The sequence below is a fragment of the Camelus ferus genome, chromosome 2 (genome assembly GCF_009834535.1).
Source record: "Camelus ferus isolate YT-003-E chromosome 2, BCGSAC_Cfer_1.0, whole genome shotgun sequence".
In the NCBI taxonomy this organism is placed as follows: domain Eukaryota; kingdom Metazoa; phylum Chordata; class Mammalia; order Artiodactyla; family Camelidae; genus Camelus; species Camelus ferus.
The window spans coordinates 72,199,212-72,225,230 of NC_045697.1; the positions used below are offsets into that span (position 1 = coordinate 72,199,212).

The 26,019-nt window shown below is 42.1% G+C and overlaps 1 protein-coding gene across 5 annotated transcripts in view; it reads left to right on the forward strand.

Annotated features, from left to right (window-relative positions):
* NFKB1 (nuclear factor kappa B subunit 1) overlaps window positions 1-26,019 on the forward strand; it is a 109,438-nt gene that overhangs the window by 74,319 nt on the left and 9,100 nt on the right. For all 5 annotated transcript variants that reach the window (XM_032460770.1, XM_032460775.1, XM_032460779.1 and 2 more), the window contains 11 exons: window positions 449-612; window positions 2,436-2,594; window positions 3,959-4,063; window positions 4,868-4,959; window positions 6,833-6,971; window positions 12,960-13,103; window positions 14,550-14,639; window positions 15,996-16,181; window positions 17,368-17,509; window positions 20,794-20,908; window positions 25,425-25,626. In XM_032460770.1, coding sequence (XP_032316661.1) covers window positions 449-612; window positions 2,436-2,594; window positions 3,959-4,063; window positions 4,868-4,959; window positions 6,833-6,971; window positions 12,960-13,103; window positions 14,550-14,639; window positions 15,996-16,181; window positions 17,368-17,509; window positions 20,794-20,908; window positions 25,425-25,626 — 1,538 coding nt within the window. The remainder of the gene's footprint in view (window positions 1-448; window positions 613-2,435; window positions 2,595-3,958; window positions 4,064-4,867; window positions 4,960-6,832; window positions 6,972-12,959; window positions 13,104-14,549; window positions 14,640-15,995; window positions 16,182-17,367; window positions 17,510-20,793; window positions 20,909-25,424; window positions 25,627-26,019) is intronic.

Sequence of the window (26,019 nt, forward strand, 5' to 3'; positions counted from 1 at the left end):
TTTAAAAAAGTTAGAAAAGTTAGTGTATCTGGACTTAAAAATTCTTTTTATACAACTCTCCTAGAAAATACTTTAAAATGAATCTAGGTAAACTTTCTTATTAAGATATATGTACATATATAACCCTATCCCCTTAATCATAATTTGAAAGTCTAATAAGTTTTGAAAACCGAAAGATTTTTCTGTGTGTACCACACACTCATTTGGTGGCAAAACCCCACCTGACTTGATGTTCAGCTAGTTACAGTCTCTATCATTCCATTTAGTGAATCTCCTTTATATGCTTCATTGCAGAAATAGTAATGTGTTTGAATTTAGTGTGGGCCCCAGCGATTGAGGGCCTGTGCATTTTCTTTAAATCCACTTTGCTCAGGTGAAACCAGGTCTCCAGTCACTGCCTGACCTTTGGCTGTTTTTGTTGTTGCTGCTGTTACTGTTTTTTCTCCAGCTTTGCAAACCTGGGTATACTTCATGTGACAAAGAAAAAAGTATTTGAAACACTGGAAGCACGAATGATGGAGGCATGCATAAGGGGCTATAATCCCGGACTTTTGGTGCATCCTGATCTTGCCTATTTGCAAGCAGAAGGTGGAGGAGACCGGCAGCTCACAGGTGAGCGTCCCTCTCCCAGCCCCGCTCCCTGGAGAGCTCTGGCTCTCCCTTCTCGTGTGTGGACTGTGTTCTCATCTGCAGGTTTCTCCTCCCAGTCTGTACCCCAAGCCACTCCCACCCTTTCCCTGCCTGGAAACCATTGGTGGCATCCTGCTGTTTCTAGAATAAAATTGAGACACCTCCGTAGCCTAGTATACAAAGACCTCACAGCCTGGCCCCAGCCCCCTTTCCAGCTTTATCTCCATCCCACCTTGTACGCACCTCCCCCATCACTGCCCCTTGAACACTGATGCGTGTTTATACTTTGTATGTATCTTCTCCTACCTAAAACACCCCATGCTTCCCTTTTCAACCTTTCGAAACCAATTCAGAATTCAAGACCGAATTCAAAGAACACCTCCCCTGTTATACCTACCCCAGCTCACCCTATTGTAAGGAATTTTTCTTACTTTGGGCTCTTTAGGCACATTATAAGCTACCCTCTGTATCATAAAAAATGCTATGACTACATGTTTCCCTGTCTTATGTTTTTTCTTTCAACCCCAGTCTTTGTCCCACCACACATGCCATTCCTGCCTTTATATGCTGTCCTTTAGTCTGGCCATCAGCTCATACTCAGGGGATCCAAAACCAACCATCATGTTTCCACTAAACATGGTCCATCCTCTGATAGTCATTCTCAGAACTTCACATCACCCTTGAGTCCTCCTTCCCACCCCTGCTGCATCTCCATCCAGTTCGTGGCCCAGCTGTTCTGTGCTCTCTGGGGTTCCATTCCTCACTCCATTTTTCATTGCTCTGTCTTGTCCCTCCCCACTTCTAATCCAGTTTATGCCCGACAACCAGATGGACCTTACTAAAGTCTACATGTCACCTCTATTCAGTGTCTCCCCGTTGCCCACAAAATCCAAATTCTGTACACTAGCGTCAGACCTCCCAAGAGCTGGCCCCAGTCTGCATTTCCAGCTCTGTTTCCCACTATGCCCCTTCTTGTCAACCTGAACTACTCCATAGAAGCGCCGTGATTTCTCACCTCTGCTCCTTGGCACATTCTTTCTGTTCCTGCTCATCCCTCGCCCTGAGATGTCTTGATTCATTCTCTTCATAAGCTCAGGTTCTACCATCCCTTCAAGATTTAGAGCAGTGACTCTTCTGCTCCAGAGCCTCCAGATTCTCCCTTCCTTTGCAGTTTGGTATCACTTCAACTGTAGCTCTTGTATAGTATTTATCGCTTGAAGTTATCACCTCTTATGATAAGTTAAGTGTGATTATGTCCATCATCATGAGAGCTCCATCAGGAGGGAAGGAGCCAAGTGCAGCTGAGTTATTCGGTTCCTTCAGAAGCACTTTTCAGGTACCTGCTGTGTGCCAGGTACCATGGTAGGTGCTGTGGGATGCTCACAGAGCCTGGGCCCAAAGAGCTTTTGAAATGCTGACTTTCCCATTCCTCAGCACAATTGAGGCAGAGTCAGCTTACTGCGTTGCATTCCGTCACATCCTGTGTGTTTTTAACTCTTATCATAGGGAGGAAAGGGAGAGGCTGGGGAAGATGGGAAAGGAGAGAGGCGGTTTGACTCATGGAGGGCAGTTTTGACTGTTATCCAGAGAAAATGCAGGCCTTCTTTTGATGCCATTGATTTTAGATGACATAAATAGACAGCTCTTAAAATTTTATTTAGCAATATGAAGAATTTCAAAATAAAAAACCAGATTTTTGTTTTAAGCTGATGTTCTTTATTTGGGCTTTATAAAAGCATCCTATCTAAAATGTTCATGCTCTGCTCTTCTCCTGGGCACGAATACCCTGTGTTGTCTGATCCCAGATCGGGAAAAGGAAGTCATCCGCCAGGCAGCTCTTCAGCAGACCAAGGAGATGGACCTCAGCGTGGTGCGGCTCATGTTCACAGCTTTCCTTCCAGACAGCACCGGCAGCTTCACGAGGCGCCTGGAACCCGTGGTGTCGGACGCCATCTACGACAGCAGTGAGTGCCTGACTGAGGGGGGGCCACTTGGTGTCTGTCCTGTGGGTGGAGAACAGACTTCCAGCCCTGCCCTGGCAGTTATGGATTAGCTCCAATTCCTGGGGCAAGTAACTTGATCACTTGGAGCCTCATGTTTATCATCTATGCAATGAGAATACTGAAATTTGGCTTAAAAAGCTGATGTCAAGATTAAAGGTGAAATATTGTGAGGTGCTTGATAAATCTTCCTCAGATGTGCATTTTAGTCTTTTACATGCAGTGCCAAATCTCTTATGATTTATGAACTCCTTGCCATGGGGATGTATTGTTGGTGCTCTTAGACAGGGAAAGTATCTGTTGTTTTCAACAGGGCTCTGAAGAGAAGTTAATAAAAGACAGCTCTTATTCTGAATCCGTTTTCATTCTGGCATACTAAAGCTTTATCAAGATAGGAATTTCAAGTTAACTAAATAAGTAATATAGATATTTTGTGGCTTCAAAATTCTGTTTCAGTGTATAGTTTCTGGAGTTTTTAAAAAGAGTTTTACAGTGGTCTTCAGCATCTACTTTGCAAATTTCTTATTTGATATGCATGGGATTTATTAAACAGATATTTCCCAAAAGCCTAAAAGGGCAGTATATAGGTTCTTTGAAAGGTTGTAGAGTTTGGTGGAAGTAGAAAACTCCATTCCCCAACTACAATAACTAACTGATTTCTCTAATTTAAACAAGTTTGAAGGGAAGTGAAAGCGTTATAAAATAATGTAGACTTGTACACCAAAGATCACCTTAAAATGCAGCTGTTGGAGGGAGAAAAAAAAAAGGAAGCTTTATACTATTACACACAAAACTTTTGCCCCCTAACCACACAGAATTCTAATTTAGTTTCGGGAAAAGAAATATAACATCTCCATTTTTCTTTTCTGTAGAATAAAAATTAATAAATAGTTTAAGAAAGCTGTGCTTTTCCTAAATTTGTAGGACTCTTGTAAAATGGTGTATCAGTATCATAGAAGTAAGTTTGGGCTTAAAGTCTTGACCTAGTTGAAATTCCACAATCTTTTAGCTCAGTCCTTCCTGAAACATCAGGAAAGCTCTTTCTCTTTCTCTGTAAGTCTCTCTTACTGTGTTAGCGGGAGGAACAAGTACTGCTTCTTTGTGCCTCGTCTGTTTTGGTGACAGTGAATGAACCACGCCTGCGAAGTGCTCTGAGGGTTTCAGAAGGCATTTTTGTTTTATTCATATCCTTGTTAAGGCAATCGGAGTGAAAGCATCTGTTTAAACTTTCTTTTGGTTAGGGTATGCTAAAGCCAAGTTCCCTTATGAGAGAGGCATGTGAAGCTGAGGATAAGTCGTGGTGTTTGTTGTTTTTCTTCTTTGGACAGAAGCCCCCAACGCGTCCAACTTGAAAATAGTAAGAATGGACAGGACAGCTGGATGCGTCACTGGAGGGGAAGAGATTTATCTTCTCTGTGACAAGGTTCAGAAAGGTAAATATATGCTCTGATCTCAAGATGTGGAATATAATTCTAAGTGTTTTTTTGAGTCACTTTTTGGCAGTGGGCCCAGTAATATCCTTGTTCTGCCGTAAAACTCCTTTTAAAAATTTACACAGTTCGTCTCTTACCAAATTTAAGTTGTCCATCTTGTTTTTTAATCCAAATAAGTCATTTTAAAATTTTTAAAGGAAGTGAAGAAAAATAAGACAATCAGTGATACTGCAGAGTTTTTGTACTTTACGCTTTGGTATCTGAACTTAGTCAAACTAAATAAATGAGTAATGGTCTGTGCCTCTCACACACACACACACACAATAAAGTCTTTACATAGGGCTGTGAGGTTTAAATCAGTTAACACATACATATAAAATCACTTAGAACAGTGTCTGCTACATAGTAAACTTTATAGAAGTTAAATATTCCTATTTAAATCTTTATCAAGTTGACCCACCTTTTGGGATTCTGATATTCCTCACTGTCCTTCACGTTTCTCAGGAGTGAATTTGTTTAGAGAGAGAGAAATGAGAAGGTGAAAGGATGATTAAGAGAAAACTCAGACTGAATAAGTAAATCTGGTATTCTGTCACCGTAAATGACACGTGGGGCCCCTTACTAGGGGCCCCTAATAAAAAATTTCACTAAAAATTTTAAGTAATTCAAAAGTCTGTTTTGTTAATTGTTTTCAAAAAAGTTTAAGCACATAGTAGGTAGAATCTTGAACCGGCTTTTTTTTCATCACATTCATAAATGTTATTAGACTATATGAAATTACACACCTGAATGTGACTTTTGCAGATGACATCCAGATTCGATTTTATGAAGAGGAGGAAAATGGTGGAATCTGGGAAGGATTTGGAGATTTTTCCCCCACAGATGTTCATAGACAAGTAAGTGAATGATGATGGTGATGAAGATGATGATGATTTTACATTTTCTGCAGTGTTGAAATTCAGTACTTACTTTCCATACATAAAAAAAGATATTTATTTAACTTTAATGAAAGAACACTATGTCTTGCAGGTGTTTCAGAAAAGTTACCTACTGTAGAATTATGGGCAAGGCTCTGTTAGACTGTCAGCTTTGAGACCTTGGCAAGACATCTCATTTGGGTGTCCAGTCACCTAGCCACAGGGCAGTGGCCCCCAAGTCCTTTAGCAGAAATTTAAGTGTTTGTGTTAGTCTGTTCAAGCTTCCATAACAAAATACCATATGCATGATGGATGAAACAAAAGAAATTTGTTGCTCACAGTTTTGGAGACCAGAAGTCTCAGATCAAGGTCTGACAGGGTCAGTTCCTGGTAAGGGCTCTCTTCCTGGCTTGCAGACAGCCACCTTCTTGCTGTGTCCTCACATGGCAGAGAGAGAAAGGTCTCTGGTGTCTCTTCTTTTAAGAGGACTAATCCTATCCAGTCAGGGCTCTACCCTCATGACCTCGTTTAACCTTAATTATTTCCATAAAAGCCCTATCTCCAAATACAGTGACACTAGGGGTTAGGGCTTCAGCACATGAGTTTGAGGGGGACAGAGTTCATCCATAACAGTGCTCTAGCCGAGTAATTATGAGGAGACCTGTTAAAAGAGAATTCTAATGGAAAGTGTTGAAAGGAGGAGTCTTCTAGTTGAGACTAATGTCCTCATGATAAATCAAGATTTCCCCGTGATAGTTGAGTATATGACTAAGAGATGAAAATATTGAATCCTCATCTTAATGATTACTCTGAGTGATTGAGGAGTACAGTTTTCACACACACACACACAAAACTGGAAACAATCCAAATGTACATCAGTAAGTGGCTAGTTAAATAAATTATGGTATACTCATGTGATGGAATATTGTGCGGTTATTAAAAAGAATGAGTACTCTATGGACTAATGAGTACTCTATGGAAAAATCTCAAAGATACAACATGAAAATGTTTTAGAAGATAGATATAAAACAAAGTGTATATTAAAAAGATTCTATGCTCATGTTTATATATGCATAAACTCTGGAAGAATGCAAAACAAATGAATAACTTCTCTGTTTCCTTCTGGGGGCAGGCACACAGTAGGAGGGACAGGAATGGCAAGGAGAATTTTCAGTGTGTGCCATTGTGTACCTTTTTATATATGTATATTTTATAAGGCTTTAATCCCTGTGAATATATTACATAGTCAAAAAAAAATCCAACTAAAAAATGTAAAGATACCTAACTATTCTAGCACTAGCAGATATGAATGAGGAGGCTGTCTCAGAGGTGTTAGAGAATGCCCTGTTTGTGCCTCGAGCCTTGGCCATCCTCGCATCACAGCGCACTCACCCTGTCATATTGTCTCCCTCACGACGTTGAGTTTACTCTCTTCACAGCTGGCCTGCAGGCTGGTAGTAATATCACCTTCCTCATTTCTCTCTTTCCACGACTAGTGTTTCTGATGTTGCTGTAAATAATCTTGGCAGCTTTGAAGGCTGATTTGGAAGGGGAGGTGTATGCAATGTATTTTATTCCTGTGATTATTTACAGCTGAAAGGCATCTGAAATTTTAGACAAGTGATCTAATGAAGATTCGCAGTGCATTGGCATAGTCTTACATTTCAGTTTCACACTGGCAATTTAATAAAAATATATGGGTGTACAGTTCTGAGTTTGTAACCTTCTCTAGGGTACTGTATTTTTTAGTACACTGTGTCTAAACATTGGGCATAAGAAAGTGTTTAATGATGAGCATGGCTGGAACAGAAACGCAGCCCTCCTCCAACACTGGGATCTTTGTATCTTGCAGTTTGCCATCGTCTTCAAAACTCCAAAGTATAAAGATGTCAACATTACAAAACCAGCCTCCGTGTTCGTCCAACTTCGGAGGAAATCTGATTTGGAAACTAGCGAGCCAAAACCTTTTCTCTACTACCCTGAAATCAAAGGTAACTCGGTTGTTTAACTCTTGTGCTTGTTCCAGTGAGAGGACAAGCTGATTAGAAAAGACCAGTAGTCACCTCCTTCCAACGGCCCCCGAGTAACTGGCCCCTAGGTACATGGTACTTGCATTTAGAAAAGAAAGAAGTAATGCACTAATCGGGGATCATGGAATGAAGTCCAGCCTTTTAAAGTATTGTTATTTTGACTGATTTTATATGAGACTTAGACATGTGGGAATTTGTCTTTGAACCTGAGAGTCTATCATTTATTGTGTAGCTCGGGGTTCAGGCAGTTGAGATGAGAAGATAAAGCTTGCTGTGTAGGAGAGTCAGCCCCTTGTCACCTGGCCTGAGGCAGCGGAACAGAGGACTCAGCCACCATGCAGTGCAGAGCTATAAAAATGATTAAGGAACCATTCTTTTCCTCACAAAAGACACATGAGAAGGGGAGATAACAATCTCCTTAAATAGCTAAAATGTGAATTATAATTTTGATAAGTTCTCAAAGTGAAGCATCCACAAACACATAGGTGGATGCTGAGAAGAGAACCCTTGATTCTAAAGAAGCCACTGAGAAGAAGGCTTTGTCAGGGTCCTTAAAATTGGGAGTATATTTCAGTAATTGAGTGTGAAGCAGAGAAGGAAAGGGTTTCCTAGGCTCAGCAAACTTGAGGAGCTAAAACAACTAATGTTTATTCAGAGAAAAGTGAACGCTATAAGCAGGGAGATGGAGTCCTACAGGCCAAGGCAGGTAAGGAAGGCCTGGGCCAGGCTCTGAGACGCTGCGATTGGCTCCTGAAGAATTTTGTATTGATTGAGGAAAGAGGGGATGAGCAGGCCAGTTTGGATTTGGAATGATGGCTCTGACTTCTTTACATGACACTGAGGAGACTATCCAGGCAGCAGTGACTGAGAAGAGTAAAGCAAGAATCCAGGTGAGAGTGGTGAGGTTAGGCCAGGTCTTCGCGCAGTGGAGGGAAAGCAGAAGGTGGAGTCAGGAGGCAGTGCGGGACTGCTGTCAGGAGGGTCCAGGTGCTGGTTGAGGTAGGACGTGGAGGAGGAGTCAGGAGTCAGAGATGGTTCTAGGAATCCCAGCCTGGGAAGGTTGTGATGTGGCTGAATTGAAGAATCAAGGGAGCAAAAGTAGATTTGGGTGGGCCAAGACGGAGTTCAGTTTAAAATACGTTGCATTTTAGCTTCCTGTGGCAGATTCCTAACAAGCTGTTCAAAAGGCAGGACTGGAACTGCAGAGAGGGTGGGTGGGAAACTCAGCATCGAGAGTCCTCTCAGACTGAGTGTAACGGGCCCCCAGAATGGCTAACTGTGCAAAGGTCCTTGTTAGCCTGGAGTCCACCGAGCCCTCAGGGGTCCATGGACAGAATCGTACTTCAAAATAATGAGGGTTTTTTGTAATCCTGTTTCGTATTTTACGTACTGAAAACTTTGGTTCTAAGACCAGATCCGTAGACTTCACCAGACTGCGAAGCAGGCCGTGGCACGAACAAACTAGAAGCCCCTGGATTAGAGGGAAGTGAGACTGGGGAGGGAGGTCAGTAAAGGGATGGTCACAGGGCACCGGTCCTGGCTGAGGCTGGAACCCACAAGGTGCCACAGCAGCGACCCGCTGCTGATCCTGTGATGGCAACGCGTGGTGGGCCATCTTTGAAGAGGGCTTTCCTTTCCTAGAATTCACGCTGCGGCAGGAGCGTTGAGAAGACGGTTCCGTGAGTTCTTGTTTCTTTTCTGAGCTGGTGACCTCTCTCCTGATGGGTCAGACTTATAGTGCGTTTCGTTACTGGCGGTTTGAAAACACTGTCAGCAGAAGAGCCTTTTTTTCTCTCCATGTGAAATTTAGTGTAAAGTCCCAGTATAGAAACCTGAGAGACTCTGGTTAAAATGGAGGTGGAGAGCCCTGCCCACGCGGCTCCCCCAGAAGCTGCCTCACTTCTCTTCACTTCCCCTCCCAGGAACTGCCCGAGGTCTGCTGAGTGCCGCCGTCTGCATAAAATTTGCACACCCTTCTTTAAAAGTAGACACAGGAGAGAAACATGGCAATTTGAGGGGTATGGAGGACTTTCTGAAGGAAAAAAAAAATAGATTTCTTCTCCTAAATGATGTCTTCAAAATAATGTCAATTTTTCTAACACAGAGAATCATGTAAAAAACAAAAAGGCAACCCAGATTACCCACACATGTGTGAGCCTAGGAATAGTCAGAGCTGCGCTGAGTTTCCAGCTGCCTGTGCCCCTTCCCCACTGGTGTCTGTGCGGCGGTGCGTTCAGACTGTCGCTTCCATCCCCACCCTCGTACAGTGGGAGCTGTCTGGTGCTGGGGTGAGAGAATGGGGTCTCCCGAAAGTTCAGAATCTCACCTTTATCCTTCAAACACTTACCTTCCTGACTGTCATTGACCGAAAGCGCTGTACAATACAAACAATATAAAAAGAACCATCTGGAAAAATAAGAGTTAGCAGTTGAGCTCCACAGAAAGAATGGTGAACATGTATTGTGATTGAGTCATTGTGAGATTACAACTGTTTTATTGAAGGTAGCAAATTACCTTAGTCTACAAAACCTTCTGGATTATAAGATCCCAAGATGAAATAAACACATGGAGAAATAATCACACCAACCATATGACTGGCCAGAAAAATAACAGGCCAGTTAAGTGTAAGTGTGTGAAAATGAATCCAAACTGTATAACCCAGGGAACCACTGTGTGCACTTCTCAGAAGTCATTGAGTCCACCTTCCTCTGCCCAAGCCCCTACAGTCACTTCCTGTCTCATCGCCTAGCTTTATATTCTCTAGTTATTTTTTATCAATATGTAAAATTATCTTACCTATTACTTTGTCTCTTGTCTTCTCCCTACGTCCAGTAGAAGAATGTTCCTTAGGTCACACATTCGGTCTTCCATGTTTATTGCTACATCTAGAACAGTCTGTGTCACATAGTAGATGCTCGTTAAATATCAGAGAGCTGAGTTATTGATTGACCAGCCAAGTTGCCATCCTCATCCAAAAGGCTAGTAACTTGTTGGGTGCCATCAAGTAGGACATTAAACAAAGAAATATCTCATACTCCTTTTTGTTGTACAGAATCATCCAGCCCTGAACTCTGCATCCTCTGTGGTCACTGACATTGTATCTCATAAAAACTTCGTGGACCCATGGTTAGGTCCCGGAGAGACAGTTAAAATCAACAAGAGAGGGGTGATAGGTGAGGGAAGAAGATAGTTGAGGAACCGCTGTTACAAAGGCAAGGAAAGACCATAATGACTTCAGTCTGGAAAGACGGAGGTTAGGAAGACATGGAACCACAACCTTTAAGTTGTGAAAGTTATGGTCAGGGTAAACGCAGGCATCTTTACTCGCAAACTAGAACCCAAAAAACAAGATTTTTTTTCCTTTTAAGGCACATGGACATCAAAAGGTGGTAGAGGCTAAAAGTTTTATTGGCATTTGTGAACTAAGCTGTTAACTTAAATCATGATTGTTAAAGGAAGCAAAGATATTTTCGAGTGTTTCCCAAAGAACGGTGACGTAATATCATGGAATGCCCGCTAGACTTTGTGTCTGAGCTTCCCTCTGCCCTGACCTCACTCAGGTCCCTGATCCATCGTAGCTTACTCTTCCTCTTCTGTGAAAGGAGAGCTTGTAGTGAGTGGCTCTTAGGTCTCTTTTAGAATAGGCTGATGTTCGGTAGTGCCTCCCGTGGTCCACTGTCAAAGGCAGACCACAAGCGTAAATGAACCCAGTGTGAAATTCTCCACGTTCAAGTCGATGTAAATTCAGGCCGCAGGTTCTTTTATAATAAAGCTTGTCATGTGGAATTTTCCATATCAGTTTCTTGTCATCAAAATCTTAATGGCTGTAGGATAGTTAATGTTTTTTCAATTGACTCTTGAAAATTCCCATTTTACTGTGAAATATAACCAGTGACTGTCCCTGTTTTATAAGTCAAAAGGAGTGCATAGCAAATACCAAATGATCTCTTTGCTAGAAAGCATGTCAGTAGATAACACTTATTTCTGAAGGTGAGTATGTTGTCTGCTTTGCTCTTGTGTTTCATATTCTAATGAATCAATATTCCATGTGAGAACAACGGCTTATAGGATGAGTAATAATTATGACTAACAGTTCATTATAGTACCACTGGTGGAGAAACTTTATAAATCTGTCCAAAACCTTTGATAAGGAAATTGTTCAAGTTTTCCCCCTTTGAGATCACCCCTTTCCAGTGGAAGCCTATTTTCTTCAAAGTTGACCCACGTTGGCTTTTTTCTTCCTAACAAGTCTGGACAGGATCCGTTTTTAAAAGATTATTTTTAAAGTTCACTTTGCTACCCTACTTTCCCCTGCTTCATCTTCCAGCTGCACTTAGATGATCACGAGATAATCAGTAAACAACAGCATTCTTTCTAGGCCTGAGCGGACTAAAACAACCGCAGAATTAGAAATGAGAGAAGATCTTTCTGAACGTAAACACTGACCAGAACTGACACAAAGAATCAGAACTAGGACAATTGTTTAGTACGGAGCTGCTGATTGGAAAAAAAAAAAAAAAACTGTATTGACTGTTTTATTTAATTTAAACAAAAAGTGAAAAACTTCCTTCACCCCTTCATTCAAAAGAGAGAAGGGAGAAAAAAATATATATGGTGGGAAAAATCAGAGACAAGAAAGAAAGGGAAACAGAAAGAAGAAACAGAAATGCAGCAGGAGACCACAAAGGCACTGGCAGAACTCAGGGCTGGTGAGAAGCATAGCTAGTGAGAAGTAAAAGAAAAACAGAGCAACCACATGAGGAATGAGGGGGAAAAGCCGAAGTAGCATCTAGACCTTGCCACTCAGAAATCTCAGGGGGCATCCCTGAATTTTAGTCAAGTAGTGCTCTCAGACTTTTAGCCTCACGTATCTCATGAGTCACCAACGGCTGTAGATCCCTCTTTCATTGTTTTATTTGGGGGGGGTGGGCGGTCAGGGAGGTCCACTTGTTTTTATTATCGTGGTGACCACTAAGGAACACCTTATGTCTGCACTGTCTCTGCCTCTCACTTTGACTCTTTATTTCGTCCTATGCACCAGTGACAGACGAATCTTCCTAAAATACCACCCTGCACACAGCATTCCCCAGTTCAAAACCGTTCAGTGGCTCTCCTGCCTGTAAATTAAATCCCTTAAGTTCATACTCCAGGTGCTCCATCAGGTGGTCCCAGTCAGCCTCATTTCTCAAGAACTCCTCATCGTGAACTTGCACTTGAGCTAAACTGATCCACTGCTGTTCTCAGAGGCACATTCCTTCCTTGGTTACTTGCCCTCTACATCCCCTTCCCAGAACATCCTCCCTTTGCCCTCTCCTGAGATGTAGTTTTATTCTGGGAAGCCTTTCCTGAACTTCCCAGCCCACAGGCACTCCCTGGAAGTCCTTCCGGGAACTCCTGGAACCCTAGCTGGCACCATGGATTTAACCTATATAGCATCATAGTGCACTCTCTCTCTCCAAGGCTTTCCCCTACAGTCTCAAAATTATATTGGAGGGTTCTTGACCACAAAGACATTGCCATACTTCTCTGTATCCTCGGCACTTAGCTCACTGTAGATGCATAGTGAATGTTCGCTGATTAGTAATAGTTGTTTTGTGTGACCGAGTGAAAATGCTCAGTGATGTTCTTCCTATTCAGTGTCTTAGCATCTTCATCTTTGATGGGCAGCCTAGTCACTCAGTGAGTTGAATGGTACAAGGGCCGTAAGAAGCTGTTGCAGAGAGATTTGGGTGTGTACGGTTCTGTGGTCGCCCTGAGGCTGGTTCTTGGTCTTCAGATCCATTGGAACAGATACAATGCTTCTTGAAATTTGGCATCTCTTCCTCCTTGGGTGCTTTCTATTTCCCTTTAAGATGTTTAAAAATACCAGCAGAATCAATATTCTCTCTGTGGGTACTAGTGGAACTGAATCAATCTTTTCTCCTCTGGTTTCTCTTCCTTTAAACCCAGATAAAGAGGAAGTGCAGAGGAAACGGCAGAAGCTCATGCCCAATTTCTCGGACAGTTTCGGCGGTGGCAGTGGTGCTGGAGCTGGAGGCGGAGGCATGTTTGGCAGCGGCGGTGGAGGAGGGGGTGCTGGAAGTGCGGGTCCAGGTGCGAATCAAGTCTGTTCTTACTACAGCTTTTTCACATCTGTCAGGGTAGACGTTTCTTTTCCTAGATTTCTCTATGAGTTGAGTGATTGTGACATTATTGAACATGATACATTAACTAGAATTTCCCAGCAAATATATAATTTTTCAAAGAAATGCATATTCATGTTATTATACATGGATAGATAATATCAAAAACTGTAAGAAGAAAAAAAGTTATCCAAAGCCAGTTATCGAAAGAATACTTCTGTTAACATTTTGGTATATTCCCCCTTCCCTGCCCTTTTTTTTTTCTTTTTTTTTTTTTTTTGGTACAGCTGTCTTGGTATTCCTTGGCAACACTGAAAAGATTTCATATTATATTTACGCTATGTTGTAGAAAAGTTGAGATACATAAAATACTGCCGTCAGAGGTTAACTGCTATTTTTTGTCTATACATACATTATAATACAGATTTATCCATTTTCCCAAGCATAGCCATATCACTGTGCGTAGTATTTTAACCCGCGTACTGGTGTGCCCTATGTATTATCATCACATCTTGATTGTGCAGAGAGTCATATAGGCTGCTTTTTCCTAACGGGTTAACATCAGCAGTTCCCCATGGTAATACAAACTTTATATAAGCATCATTTTTAAGCATCATTTTAATGACTCGTAATATTTCATTAGGTGAACAAACCATAGTATAACTTACTTGAATGTTGTCTCCTTTTTCTTATATAAAATGTTGTAGCAAACCCCCTTATCCACATTGCCTTTCTTTTTTTACAAATTATTTTTGTAAATTAGATTCTCTGAAGTGAAACTACTGTGTCAGAGTATGGCAACTAATACCCACTTCTTCCCCAAAGAGTTTTACCAGGTTATGCTCCCACTAAAAGTGCATGAAAATGAACAGTGGGGGCGTGGCTATGTTGGGAAGTGAGTATGTATTTCTGTATTTTGTTCAGTTCAGTATTTCTCTCCAGAGGTTATTTTACTGCCATCCGTGTCAGCAAGTCTGAGTCTGGGTGGTGACTCCTCACCGTTAGCCTCTCCCCTCACATGGGAGCAGGAGGCCTTCTCCAGCAGGAACTCCTCCACGCTGCCCCAAGCCTGGGCTCTGTCTGAGCTCTTACCTTTTACCTCAATTTAAAAAAAGGGGGAAAAAAAAGGTTTTTTGGTAGTGGCTTTAAAATAGCTCCAAAACATGTTACTTACGATCATTTCAAAAGGAATTTTAAATTATTACCCGAGCCTAGTATGTAAACCTTACCAGAGTGGAATGCTGACCAACCCGTGAGCCCCAATAATGAGTCCTACAAACTCTCAACAGAAGCACCGTGTGGGGCACACCAGAGTGTGTGCTCACCTGAAGGAGGGACACCGAAAGGAGGTTTGCTGAGTCTTAAAAAAAAAAAAAAATCCATTGCAAGGTTTCATTTACTGTATTTGCCATTGCAGGCTATGGCTTCCCCCACTACGGATTTCCTACATATGGTGGAATTACCTTCCACCCTGGAACCACTAAATCTAATGCTGGGATGAAGCATGGTAAGTAACACTTTTTTTTTTTAGTACTGAGAAAGGAACAAAAAATTATTTTAAAATGAATTAAAACCAAAAAGTTTTTTTTAAATCATTACTTACCACATTACTTAAAACATTCTCTTGAAAAAAAAATTGGTGAATGCAAATAAATTAAGAAAACACTTCTTTTCCAAAAAATTATTATTTCCTTTGGAGAGTATAAATTCTATTCCTGATCCTATGTTTATGTTTATTTACTTTGTAAGTGGCATGAACAGGGGAAAGAAAAGAACATTAAAAAGGGACGTATAGAGACTTGACTGTTCAAACATAAAATCACCGAACTTGCCTATTCTCTTTCTCAAATACTACACTTCTGAAGACATTTGGAGTTATTTTATAGGGATGATCTTTTCTCATCAAATATATCCCCTAATTAGCAGTTGTCATGTCATGTGTTCATAGTTCATATTACATGTTCAGTCTGGTGTTCACGCATTGCAGAAATGCTACAGGAAAGTCTTCTCCTGTATTCAACACCTGTTTTATGCCAGGGGCTTTTACATGTTTTAGCTGTCATCTTCAGGATTCCTCTCTAAGGAAAGTGTTAGTGTCTCCATTTTACAGACAGAGCACACCAAGGTTCAGAAATGATCGTGCACACACAGAGGGTACCTCTGTTAGTGGCAGAACCAGGATTTGAGCCAGGTCTGCTCAGAAAGCCTCGGAGCTCTCACAGGGGCTGTCAGATAGCACAATGGGGCCTGGAGGAGCCCGAGCAGCAGCGGTGCACTGGACCGCCCCCTGCCGAAGAACGGGAATTGAGATCACAGCTGTACAGCTTACTTGAGCACTAGGGAAAAACTAACTAATCTGCTTTCCAGGACTTTAAAAAGTCTGCTTCCCTGCAATTCCCAGAAGAGCTTTTATTTCATTTTTCTCCTTTACAAATAAACAGAGTGAGATGTACATTTTTTAGAAATGTGAAAAAAAATGTTTTTAAGACTTTAAACTTCTTATCATAAGAAAAAAGAATTTGTAACTATGTATCCTGATGGATGTTAATGATAGACTTATTGTGGTGATCATGTTGTACTGTATACAAATACCGAGTCATATTGTACACCTGGAAGTAACACAATGTTCTATGTCAGTTATACCCCAATTAAAAAAAAAAAAGCTTTTTGGAAATGGCTTTAAAATAGTTCCAAAACACGTTACTTACGACCATTGCAAAAGGAATTTTAAATTGCTGCTTTTCTTTACCCTTTGCAATAAACGTGCCTCCTACGTCTATCTGACCTTCATGGAAACAGTGAATTATAGCTTAGTTAATAGATTTTACTGAGGAAAAAGCTGATTTTTTTGTTTTTATCTTAGGAACCATAGACACCCAATCTAAAAATGACCCTAAAGGGTGTGACAAGAGTGATGACAGAGAAGCTGTACGTCTCTCTGGGAAAGTAAGAGAAACCACAGAAGAAGATAAGGAGTCCTGCAGTGGGGACGATGAGGCTGATCTGACGTGTGCAGTGGGGGTCATGGAGGAGAATTACAGGTCCCCAGGTGAGTGAGCACACAGAGTACTGCCTTGGCCTGGTTGCTGAGTGGATGGGTTGGTGCTAGGTGGGGAACCTGTTTCCAGAAGAGAGGTTTATTGTCTGTTGATCTAAAGATGATAAATCAGTATCTGGTTCAGTGTGCTTTTCAGTCCCGTATGCCTTTTGAAAAGCATGTGCCAGGTCATTTTATTCACACTGGGATTTCCACTTTCCCAGTGTTATCTTTGAATACAAAGTGCAGAAATTCACATGCGCTTCTCCAGTTACAATCATGCAGTGTTGGCGTATCATGAGAGAATCTCACTCCTTTCCACCACAGATAATAGTTTTCATAACGTCAGCAGTCTCCCACTCTAGGCTGTAGCTTGACCATCACACTGAAGTGGAACTTCACCTGAAAATCAGAACTTTTCCTTTTATCATGATGCCTTCTTTGAAGAGTTAGGACTAGGAGGGACAGTGTACTTTTGTGCGTGTCTGGAACCAGTACCCATCAGAGTATGTATTGTGGTCTAGGTCACCCTAGATCGTGCTTGGAAGGCTTTTTTCTTAAAGGGAAAGATAGTAACTATGTAGACTTGGGGGCCACATATAGTTTCTGTCACATGTTCTTTTTTTCTAACACCCCTTTAAAAATGTACAAACCGGGCTTAGCTAGGGGGCCGTATAGAAACAGGCCACGCCCCGGATTTGGCCTGTAAGCCACAATTTGCCTCCCACTGGCCTTCAGGAAGCAGACTTTACAAAAACACCAGTGGCTCATGGAGAGTCTATCTGTGGCAGAGACTCTTTTTTTGACACTTTTTGCTGGACAAGAAAGTTGTTCAGGACTCCAGCAAAGGATTGTTTCACCAAGAGCTCGGTTATTTACAATTACGGCAACATCCAATTAACATTGATTGCAGATTTGCAATCAATTAACATTGATTGTTCCCCCCTGAAATAAGACATTTCTGAATTTCTTTTCCCCAAACAAACTGTAGACAGGTTTTGAGATCAGCCTCTATATTTGTTGATGAGCCAGTGTCCAGTTGTGCTCTTTCTAGTGAAGCATGGAAAGGAGCATTTTCAACTAAAACGATATGCTTTAGGGTACCAGAACCCTGAGGCTAGTGGCCTTGGCCTCAAGCATGCCATCCCTGCAGAGCAAGTAAGGAAGCTCAGCTGTGACTGTGACCGTTGCCTTGCAGACAACCTCTTTCTAGAGAAGGCTATGCAGCTTGCCAAACAGCACGCCAACGCCCTTTTTGACTACGCAGTGACAGGAGACGTGAAGATGCTGCTGGCTGTCCAGCGCCATCTCACCGCCGTACAGGATGAGAATGGGGACAGGTGAGTTGGGACTTACGCAAACAAGCATTTTCAAGTAGCAAAAGGCAAAAAGAATTAAATGCGTGCTAGTTAGAGACAAGAAAACTTGATCAAAGTTATTGGGTCCTGCAACTGAAACACTCTCTCAAGGGAAATAATGTATCAGTAAGGTCGAGAGGCATGATTTGCTTCTGCTGTCCTGTGGCTCTCACCTACTGGGCTCTAAATAGCTGGGGTTCTCTTCTAAGAGTCCAGTGCTCTGGGCAGGAAAACGAAGACGTGTGTAGGGAATGGTACTTTTTAAAAGCCTTGCTTTATTTGTTGGAATGAGATTTAGAAGGATATTTAATACACATTTATTTATTGAGCTAATAATATTTGCTTTATTTATTGGAATCATACACCATTTGGCCTCGCCAAATCCCTAAAGCACTTGTTACCCCAACTGCGTATTTGTAACGATAGCGTTCTCAAGAAGCAGCCCCACAGACCCAGCACAGCAACAGCAGCACAGTGATGAGAGGCAGCCGTCACTCCTGCCCAGGTACTGACTCCTCCTCGGCTGGCCCTGTCAGCGGTCACCGGTCTGAGGCTGGATCAGACGCCGGTGACTGCTCTAACCCACGCTGCGTGGGAGCCCGACATTCCGAGCACCATGCTTCCCAGGCCTGCTGCGACTGAGCTTGCATCTGCAAAGCCACCTGGCTTCTTTCTAAAACAGTTCTCCTAGTCCTTTCATTGAGACTTCTGAAATGATCTCAAAGCCTATAAAAATAACGAGAGACAGCAGCCCTCCAATTCAAGTTGCCTTATCTAAAAACCTTCCCAAGATAGTGTCAACGATGAGAAATCCTTCTCTGTGGAAGAGCTCCTGGGTGCCGGGTTTTAAACCTCAGTTTGAACACTGAACCAAACGCTTTAGGAAAGTGCCAGCCTCGGGGTTTCAAACAGAGACCTTTGTTCTCATTCCTTGCAGCGTAACCAAGGATGTGGTGTAACCACTGGCCTTGTTATACAGTATGAGAGGAACCGGTACAGCCTTCTTTGTGTAATGTCGTGAGCAGCAGAATGTTTTTACAGGGTTAAATAATCCAGTTAGCGTTCAATAGCACGTAACCACAAGAGAAAGCAGTTAACCCAGACAGCGCAGTAGCATTTCAGGTGACATTTTTAGGGATCTGCTGAACTGGTGAGTCTAAGACAGACGAGTCACATGCAAGTTAGAAAGGGACTGCTGGTGCTTGAAGGGCGGACTGTGGAAAGGGATACGGGAGCCGTGCATTGAGGGCAAGGTACAGACGTGTGTGAGGACCTGGTGTATACGGGAAGGCCGAGGTGGTGCCTTCCCTGCCCAAGCAGAAGATGAATCCTTACAGTCCCCTCCCAGGACCCCAGACGTACTCACGCAAGCAGGCGCACAGGGTGGGACTTGGGGAGACCAAAGAAGGGTCCTCGTAAGACTGGAGACAAGGGATGGCTTTTGGCCCTCCCGGCTGAGTCCTCTTCTTTTCACTGAGCTTATCCTATTCGGCTAATAGTCTGAATCCTGTGGCCATTAGTCATCACAGAAAATACAATAAAGAAAAAAATAATGAAAACTTCTGGTACTGGGGAAATTCCCATGAGGGTGTGAAAGCTTATGGGGGAGGGGGATGTACTTCTGCTATGAAATGCTGAGCTGCACATGGAAATTTTTAGGCAGTTTTTAGAGTACGACCTTTTTCTTGGTATATGTGCATCATGTCTGCATCAGACTTCAGAAGTCTTCTTCTAGTCCTACGTTTCAAAAGACAGCACTGAAACCCTGAAATCATTCATTTAAAAATATCTCTCAAAGAATGAAGTCACAGTTTGGCTTTCAGGCCCTCCTGTGCCAGTGTTAATCCCAAGTAATACATACTTGCCATGACTAAGACAGTGGCCTGAACAAAACGACATCTGATATGTCCAGAGGAAACCCAGCCTGTGCCTCCAGGCCCATATGTACTGCCTCCATGTGATACTTTCGAGTGTGCTCTGTGTCGTAATCTGGCCAGACTTGGGAGGAGTCACCCTCCCAGATGTTCATCTAAAACTCCACGGAGCAGTACACATGAACCCCTGAAGCAGGATGGCTTAAGGGGTTAAGACATGGCTTTGGAGCAAGACAGACCTGGGCTTAATATGAGGCCTGGATTGAGTTCTGTTTTACCTATAAGTCTCAGTTTCATCACCTGAAAAATGAAGATAATATTTCGTACCTCATAAGATCATTCTTATGATAAATAAGGTAATGTATATCCAGTGCTTAGTGTAGTTTGGTAAACAGAAGCTCTAGACAGATAGTAGCCACATTTATTGTTGTTGAGTCATTTCAAATTAATTTTAATAGCAAGTTTTTTTAAGAATTAAAAAAATTTGTTCCTAGGAGTGATGCTTGGCATCTGCCAGTATTTTCAGCCTCATTAGTGTAAGCCCTAGGGTTGTTCTTTCAGCCTTATTTTAGTGCCTAAACTGTGTGCCAGGGCTAGAAGGCTGACCCAGTGAGAGCCAGCATCCAGCAAGGTCCCAGAGGGAGGAGGAGGTATAGGAAACTGCAGTTCTCGCTCCGCAGTAAACTTGAGGGGAGACAGCTGCTCTGCCTGGGAAGTTGAGAAAGTCTTCTCCAAGGATAGAAGGTTTGGACTGGAATATGAAGGATGGAAGGGCGTTGTCTAGGCAGAGAAGAGGAGCAAAACCATTCCAGGCAGAGGGAATAATTTAGGGGAGAAATACAATCCCACTGTTCCTTCAGAAGTTTGTCAAGAGTCTTCTCCCCATAGCTAAGAGCTTGACTCCATTCTCCCCTCTTGGGACCTAGGAAGATCTTAAAAAGCCACCATACTGTATTTTGGAGAAGGCGGCAGGGCCAGGTGAGGTAACTGCATGTTTCTGAACAGATCCTAGTTCAGGCATCTTATATACCTCATCTGTGTGTCAGGGAAAGTCAGGGAAAAGTTAGAGGAGAAAATGCCCCGAAACCAAAGCACAAAGGCAGAGCTGGGATTTGAACTTAGGTCTCTCTGCCTTGAAGCCCAGGTTCCTTTACACCTCAAAGGGTCCGACCTGAATGCCCCCCAGAGACCAGGCAGGCACTATAAATGGGTAGGCAGCAGAGCATCCCCACATCGGATTCAGGACATCTCATAGACAAAACACACCTGGAGGCCAAGGAAAACTAGGTACGAGTGCCAGACTCAGTCTGCAAGTCTCATCCTATCTTGGGAATCTTTTTCTTCCTTCCAGTAACACTTTAGTTGATTATTGCCACTATATTTTCATTCCAGTGTCTTACACTTAGCAATCATCAACCTTCATGCTCAGCTTGTGAGAGATCTGCTAGAAGTCACATCTGGCTTGATTTCTGATGAGATTATCAACATGAGAAATGACCTCTATCAGGTAAGCAGAAACATCAAGGGGACAACTGAAGAAAAATCCATGGTTTGTACGTGCATGTGTGTGTGTGTATTAATAGTAGCATATAATGTTAACAGTAGCAAAAATAAAACAAAATATCTTTGCAGGTAATATCCCAAAAGCCCATTATATAGGAATGTTTTTTTATGAATTAGGATCCTTTGATCTGTGGGTGTAGTAGTGATCACCCCACAATGAAATTCAGCATCCTGCTGTGGAAGGCAAACTTTAAACTTCAGAAATCTACCACAGCAGTCAGTCACCCTAGAGTAAATATGTCACATCTGTCAAGAAAAAATAAAATTGAAAAAAAAGTATTAGAGGCCAGTAATTTACAAGAAGTTTGAAGTCTGCTGAAAGGTGTTGGCAGCATCTAGGTTAAATGCATATCAAATGAGGTTGCTAAAATCAGAATGCAGAAAGGTAAAAAGGTTGCTTGAGAAGGAAAAAGTGTCTTTCAGAAACAGAAAGCTCAAGATGAGGAAAACAGGCATCACCAAAGAGTTTTGCCCAGGTCAGGTTTACATAGAAATGAGGTTGACTCAAAGCTACTTGAGGAACTTCTATTACAGAGGTCCTCAGATACTTGAGAAAAGAGAGGTTAACTGGAGATTCAGTGAGGCTGCCTACTGGGCACATGCAGACTGCAGGTGGGGAGGGGAAATTAAAACTGTTGGACAAAACCAAAGTCTACATGCTGGGTGTAGGGAGCCCGCAGACCGGGGCCAGCCACTCGCAGGGGGGCAGGAGGCAGGTAGGTTCCCCTGCTCTATCCTCCCTCCTTTGGGCACTTTCCCTTCCTGCTGCCTTTCCTCAGCCCCATCAGTCTTCTGTAGTGTCTCCTGCCCTTGCCCCCTTCTCAGCTGCTTTCCTGTTTTCTCATTCCCTTCACAAGACCCAAAGTGATTTCCCAGTCCTCCTGGTTCTCAATGGTATGCTTGGATGCCCAATTCAAGCATATCTCTTACTCTAAAAATATGGAAAACCATCATGTACAGTTATTTACACAGTAACCGTACCTGTTCCAGTTCTCAAATTTTAAATTAAGTGACGTGAACCATTTTTATTTCCTCAAAGCAAAAGTACCAAAATGTTTACATTTACGTGTAGCTAGATCTCAACAGATTTTTATCTGTGAACAGGTGTTTTCCTGATAAGGGAAAGCAACGATTTCCCATGGGATGTCAGGCATGAGGCTTCATCTTTGGCTTGTCATGCTTAAGATCAAAGGAAAAATGAAGTCGGGGATTCTTTGCTGACTCATAAAATAACTAGGATGAGGTCTAATTTTAGATTTATATTTAAAGGATAGCTTCTTCAAATTTTCATACCATTTTGGGTGTTGCTGGTATTTGGAAAGTCGTTTGGCCCCTGAAGCTTGATTCTCTCAGGCTTCTGGACCGACTGTGCCTTTTCACTGTCACAAGTGTACAAGTAAGATTAGAAATGGAACATCTTCCCTTTCTCCATCCTCCTTTCGAAGACTGCTTACCCTCACTGCCTGTAGGTCAGATTCAAGGAATTGCTTGTTTTTCTGTTTATAAATAGGACCTGCAAAGCACACTGCACGCCAGGGTCAGTAGCTGTGATTTATTACGTGCTGAACTCCGTACTGTATCATTCAGTTACATATATTGAGACTCTCCAGTGTGCTGGAGACAAAAACCTTGAAACCGCCACCTTTGACATTTCTGTGCCTTCTGATCTGGGGACTCTCATGCAAATACAGCTGCATTTTCCTCACCTACCACTGTTCTCATTAACGGGCAAGGATCTGGATCTCCTGGTTTGCCTTCTCAGTCTCAAGCACACACCCAGTGGCAACTTTTATCTGAGAACTAGAAACCCACTAAGATTTTAAACTTTCATTTATATGTTGTTAAGTTTCTCTGTTAGCTATTCTTATGGGAAATTATACAGTTTTGGATTATTTGGCAATTGTCTTAAACAGTCTCCCAAAATACCTTTTACTAATCTTAGTACATTTCTGTGGCCATCTGTCATGATCAGATCTCTCTCCCCACCCACCTTCTAGAGAAAGACACACTCAAAATAATCCAAGTGCATAGAGTTAAGATTTTTCTGAAAATATTTCTGAAATCTATTCCCTTTAAACCCTATTCTCCTCCCCACCCCACCCCCAACATTGTGTTTGACATCAATTGGTTTATTTGCGTATGTTCCTGTTAAACATCAATGGGGTTTTGTGTATATAATTTTTTTCTTTTTAACCACTATAAATATATATTCCTGGTTTTTAGAATGGTACATATGGATAATACATTAGAGAATCAAGGTTACCCTCCCTGGCAGCATACAAGTTTCCCAGCTTTACTCCCCAGTATAATTATTACGTTTATAATAAATATTTTCCTAGGTATTGGCTACATAAATATGTATCCTTTAAATAAGACAGATGTTTTCATATATTCTCACACACAATGTACATTATACTCCTGCTCTGTATAAACCTTTTTCTTAAATTTTTAATTTAATTCTAGATTCATAGGTGGTTACCAAAAAATGTACCAGGAGGTTTGCATGTACCCTTCACCCAGTTTCCCCCAGTGGTAACATGTTGCATAACGATGGTCCAGTATCAAAACCAGGAAACTGACATTGATACAATCCACAGATCTTGAGAGGGTAGGGGTCGTCAGTTTTACGTGCACTCAGTTGTGCGTGTCTGTCTAGTTTTTCCTGTAAGTATTTTTAAAGTGCGTAAGTAGCTTTGTGCTACATGTCATTGTGTCTGCCTTTGCTATTTGTGGGATTTATCCATGCACTTGTGTGTACAGCTAGTTCACTGTTTTACTCCTGAAGAGGATCCCATAGTGTACATCTTCCACTTTTTATGTACCTGTTCCCCAACAATAGACATTTAACCAGCGTCTTGCTTCCTAGCTCCACAGACAGAACTTCAGTGAAGAGTCTCACCCATGTGCCCTTGTGGATTTGTTCCACTCAGATATGTAGGCAGGAGTTGGTTTGCTGGGGCATTTGTATACTTGGCTCTGCAGAATGTCCACTTAAGACAGCATGCCAAGAGGCATAGCATTAAAAGTTCCTGGATTCCTTGTGTAACTGAGTAAGATATAACCCTGAGGTTTAAGCTCTAGTCTGAAATAGCATAAAAAAAACCTTCAGTGAGACCAGAAGGGAAAAAACTTTAAAAAAAAGAAAACTTTTTTACTCATGGTGAGATTTTGTATGATATGAAAGAAATTATATGAAAACTATAGATAGCTAATCTCTGGTATGATTTCAGATCTTTTTTCCAATCTTACTCTTTCTTTTTCCTATCTCCCCAAATAACATATCTGATTAATGAACATAGCTTTTATTTACTTATTTTTTGAGAGGAAGGCACTTGGCTACAGTATCTAAAGTTCTAAGGACATGATTCATTTCAAGCCAGGGTATAATTCTAAAGGATGAAAGAAATAAGGGCAAGAGTGGAAATTTGGTATTAAAAGAAACCAAAAAATCCTGTCTTGTTATATTAAATAACCACTGTAATGACACGTAGATGGCCCGAGCATCTTTCATCCTGTTCTCACACGCCATGCACCAGCCGAGATGTTGGTGGCCCACCTGTCGTCACTGCCACAGCCGGCAACTGCTTACTGAGAAGGAAAGTTTAGGTGAATTGTCACTAGACAGGCTGGATTTCACAGGCTCCTGTGAAATAGACTGATTTGTATAAAAATGTATTGCTTTCCTCTGTCAACGACCTCAGTTCTTTGAAAGATACTTTCATGATTGTGTTTGTCTTACTCATTTTGAAAACACGCAGTTTTCAAAACATCTCATTTGCATTTGCTGGAGCACTACTTCTTGGTCAGGGTAATCACATGGACTATTTATGTACCTGTTAGGTGTCAGCAGCTAAGCAAGTTTGTCCATCTGAGCCCTCTTAGTGAGCTGGTTCTCTTGTCCTGGTTACGACTTTGAGAACCCTTTTATAAAAGGGGAGTGGGAGGGTTCTCTTGACTGGTCTCATGGAGTCAGTCCATGGAAACGATATTTCTTAATTTAGCAGATTTTTTCCATGTCAGTGTAGACTGACAGCACCTTTGTTAATTGGTCTCTATTGGGTAGTTCATTGAAGCTTCTTTAGTAAATTTGCTTTGTTAGCATATGGATTTATCAGCTGAAGGTAGATTCCTACTAGAAATTCAAGAAAACTAAATTTACTATAATAGATGAGTTAACATATCAGCAGTTAGTGGGCTGTAGTGAGAAATAGGAACGCTATTAAGAATTGTAACTATAAAAATGATCTTGATAATTGAATGACTGTTAGTCCAGTATGTGTACTTCATGAGCATGTATGTGATATGGAACAGAGAGTAGTTCATTTGCAAAGGTGAGAAGTTAATCTGGGACTGAGAAATGGCCCCTCAGTATGATTCTACCTATTGCAGTGACAGCTAATAAGCCGGTGTTTGTTGTGCTGCTGACCAGTGTCATCTCCTGCCCCTTCTTCACTCCCCAGACGCCCTTGCACTTGGCAGTGATCACCAAGCAGGAGGCTGTGGTGGAGGACTTGCTGAGGGCCGGGGCCGACCTGAGCCTTCTGGACCGCTTGGGTAACTCTGTTTTGCACCTAGCTGCCAAAGGAGGACATGATAAAATTCTCAGTATTTTACTCAAGCACAAAAAGGCAGCACTACTTATCGACCACCCCAACGGGGAAGGTAAGTGACAACCCCACATCGTGGTAGAACCTCCTCTATCTGCTTTCTAAACAGTTAGTAGCTATTTGCTAAATGTGTGTTATTTGATTTGCACCCCAAAGTGCCTTCCTTAATCATCTGGAATTCATCATCCCTTGTGGAAATCTCTGTTGCTCACTGTAGCTAAGTCCTTTAAAGTTGATTTGGAATAGTTAGGAGGAGGAAAAAGCAGAGGCCTGAGCAGACACGGTCTTGACACATAGAAGGCATCATTTATTCGGAGAATGTTGTTCTCAGGGTCTCCTGAGAAGGTTAACAGGAGTGTGTGGGTTCACACGCAGAACAGTTGACGTACAGTGCCTGTGAAGACGTCTGGAGTGGAGACTGTCAGCCGCAGACACAGTGATCCCCAAC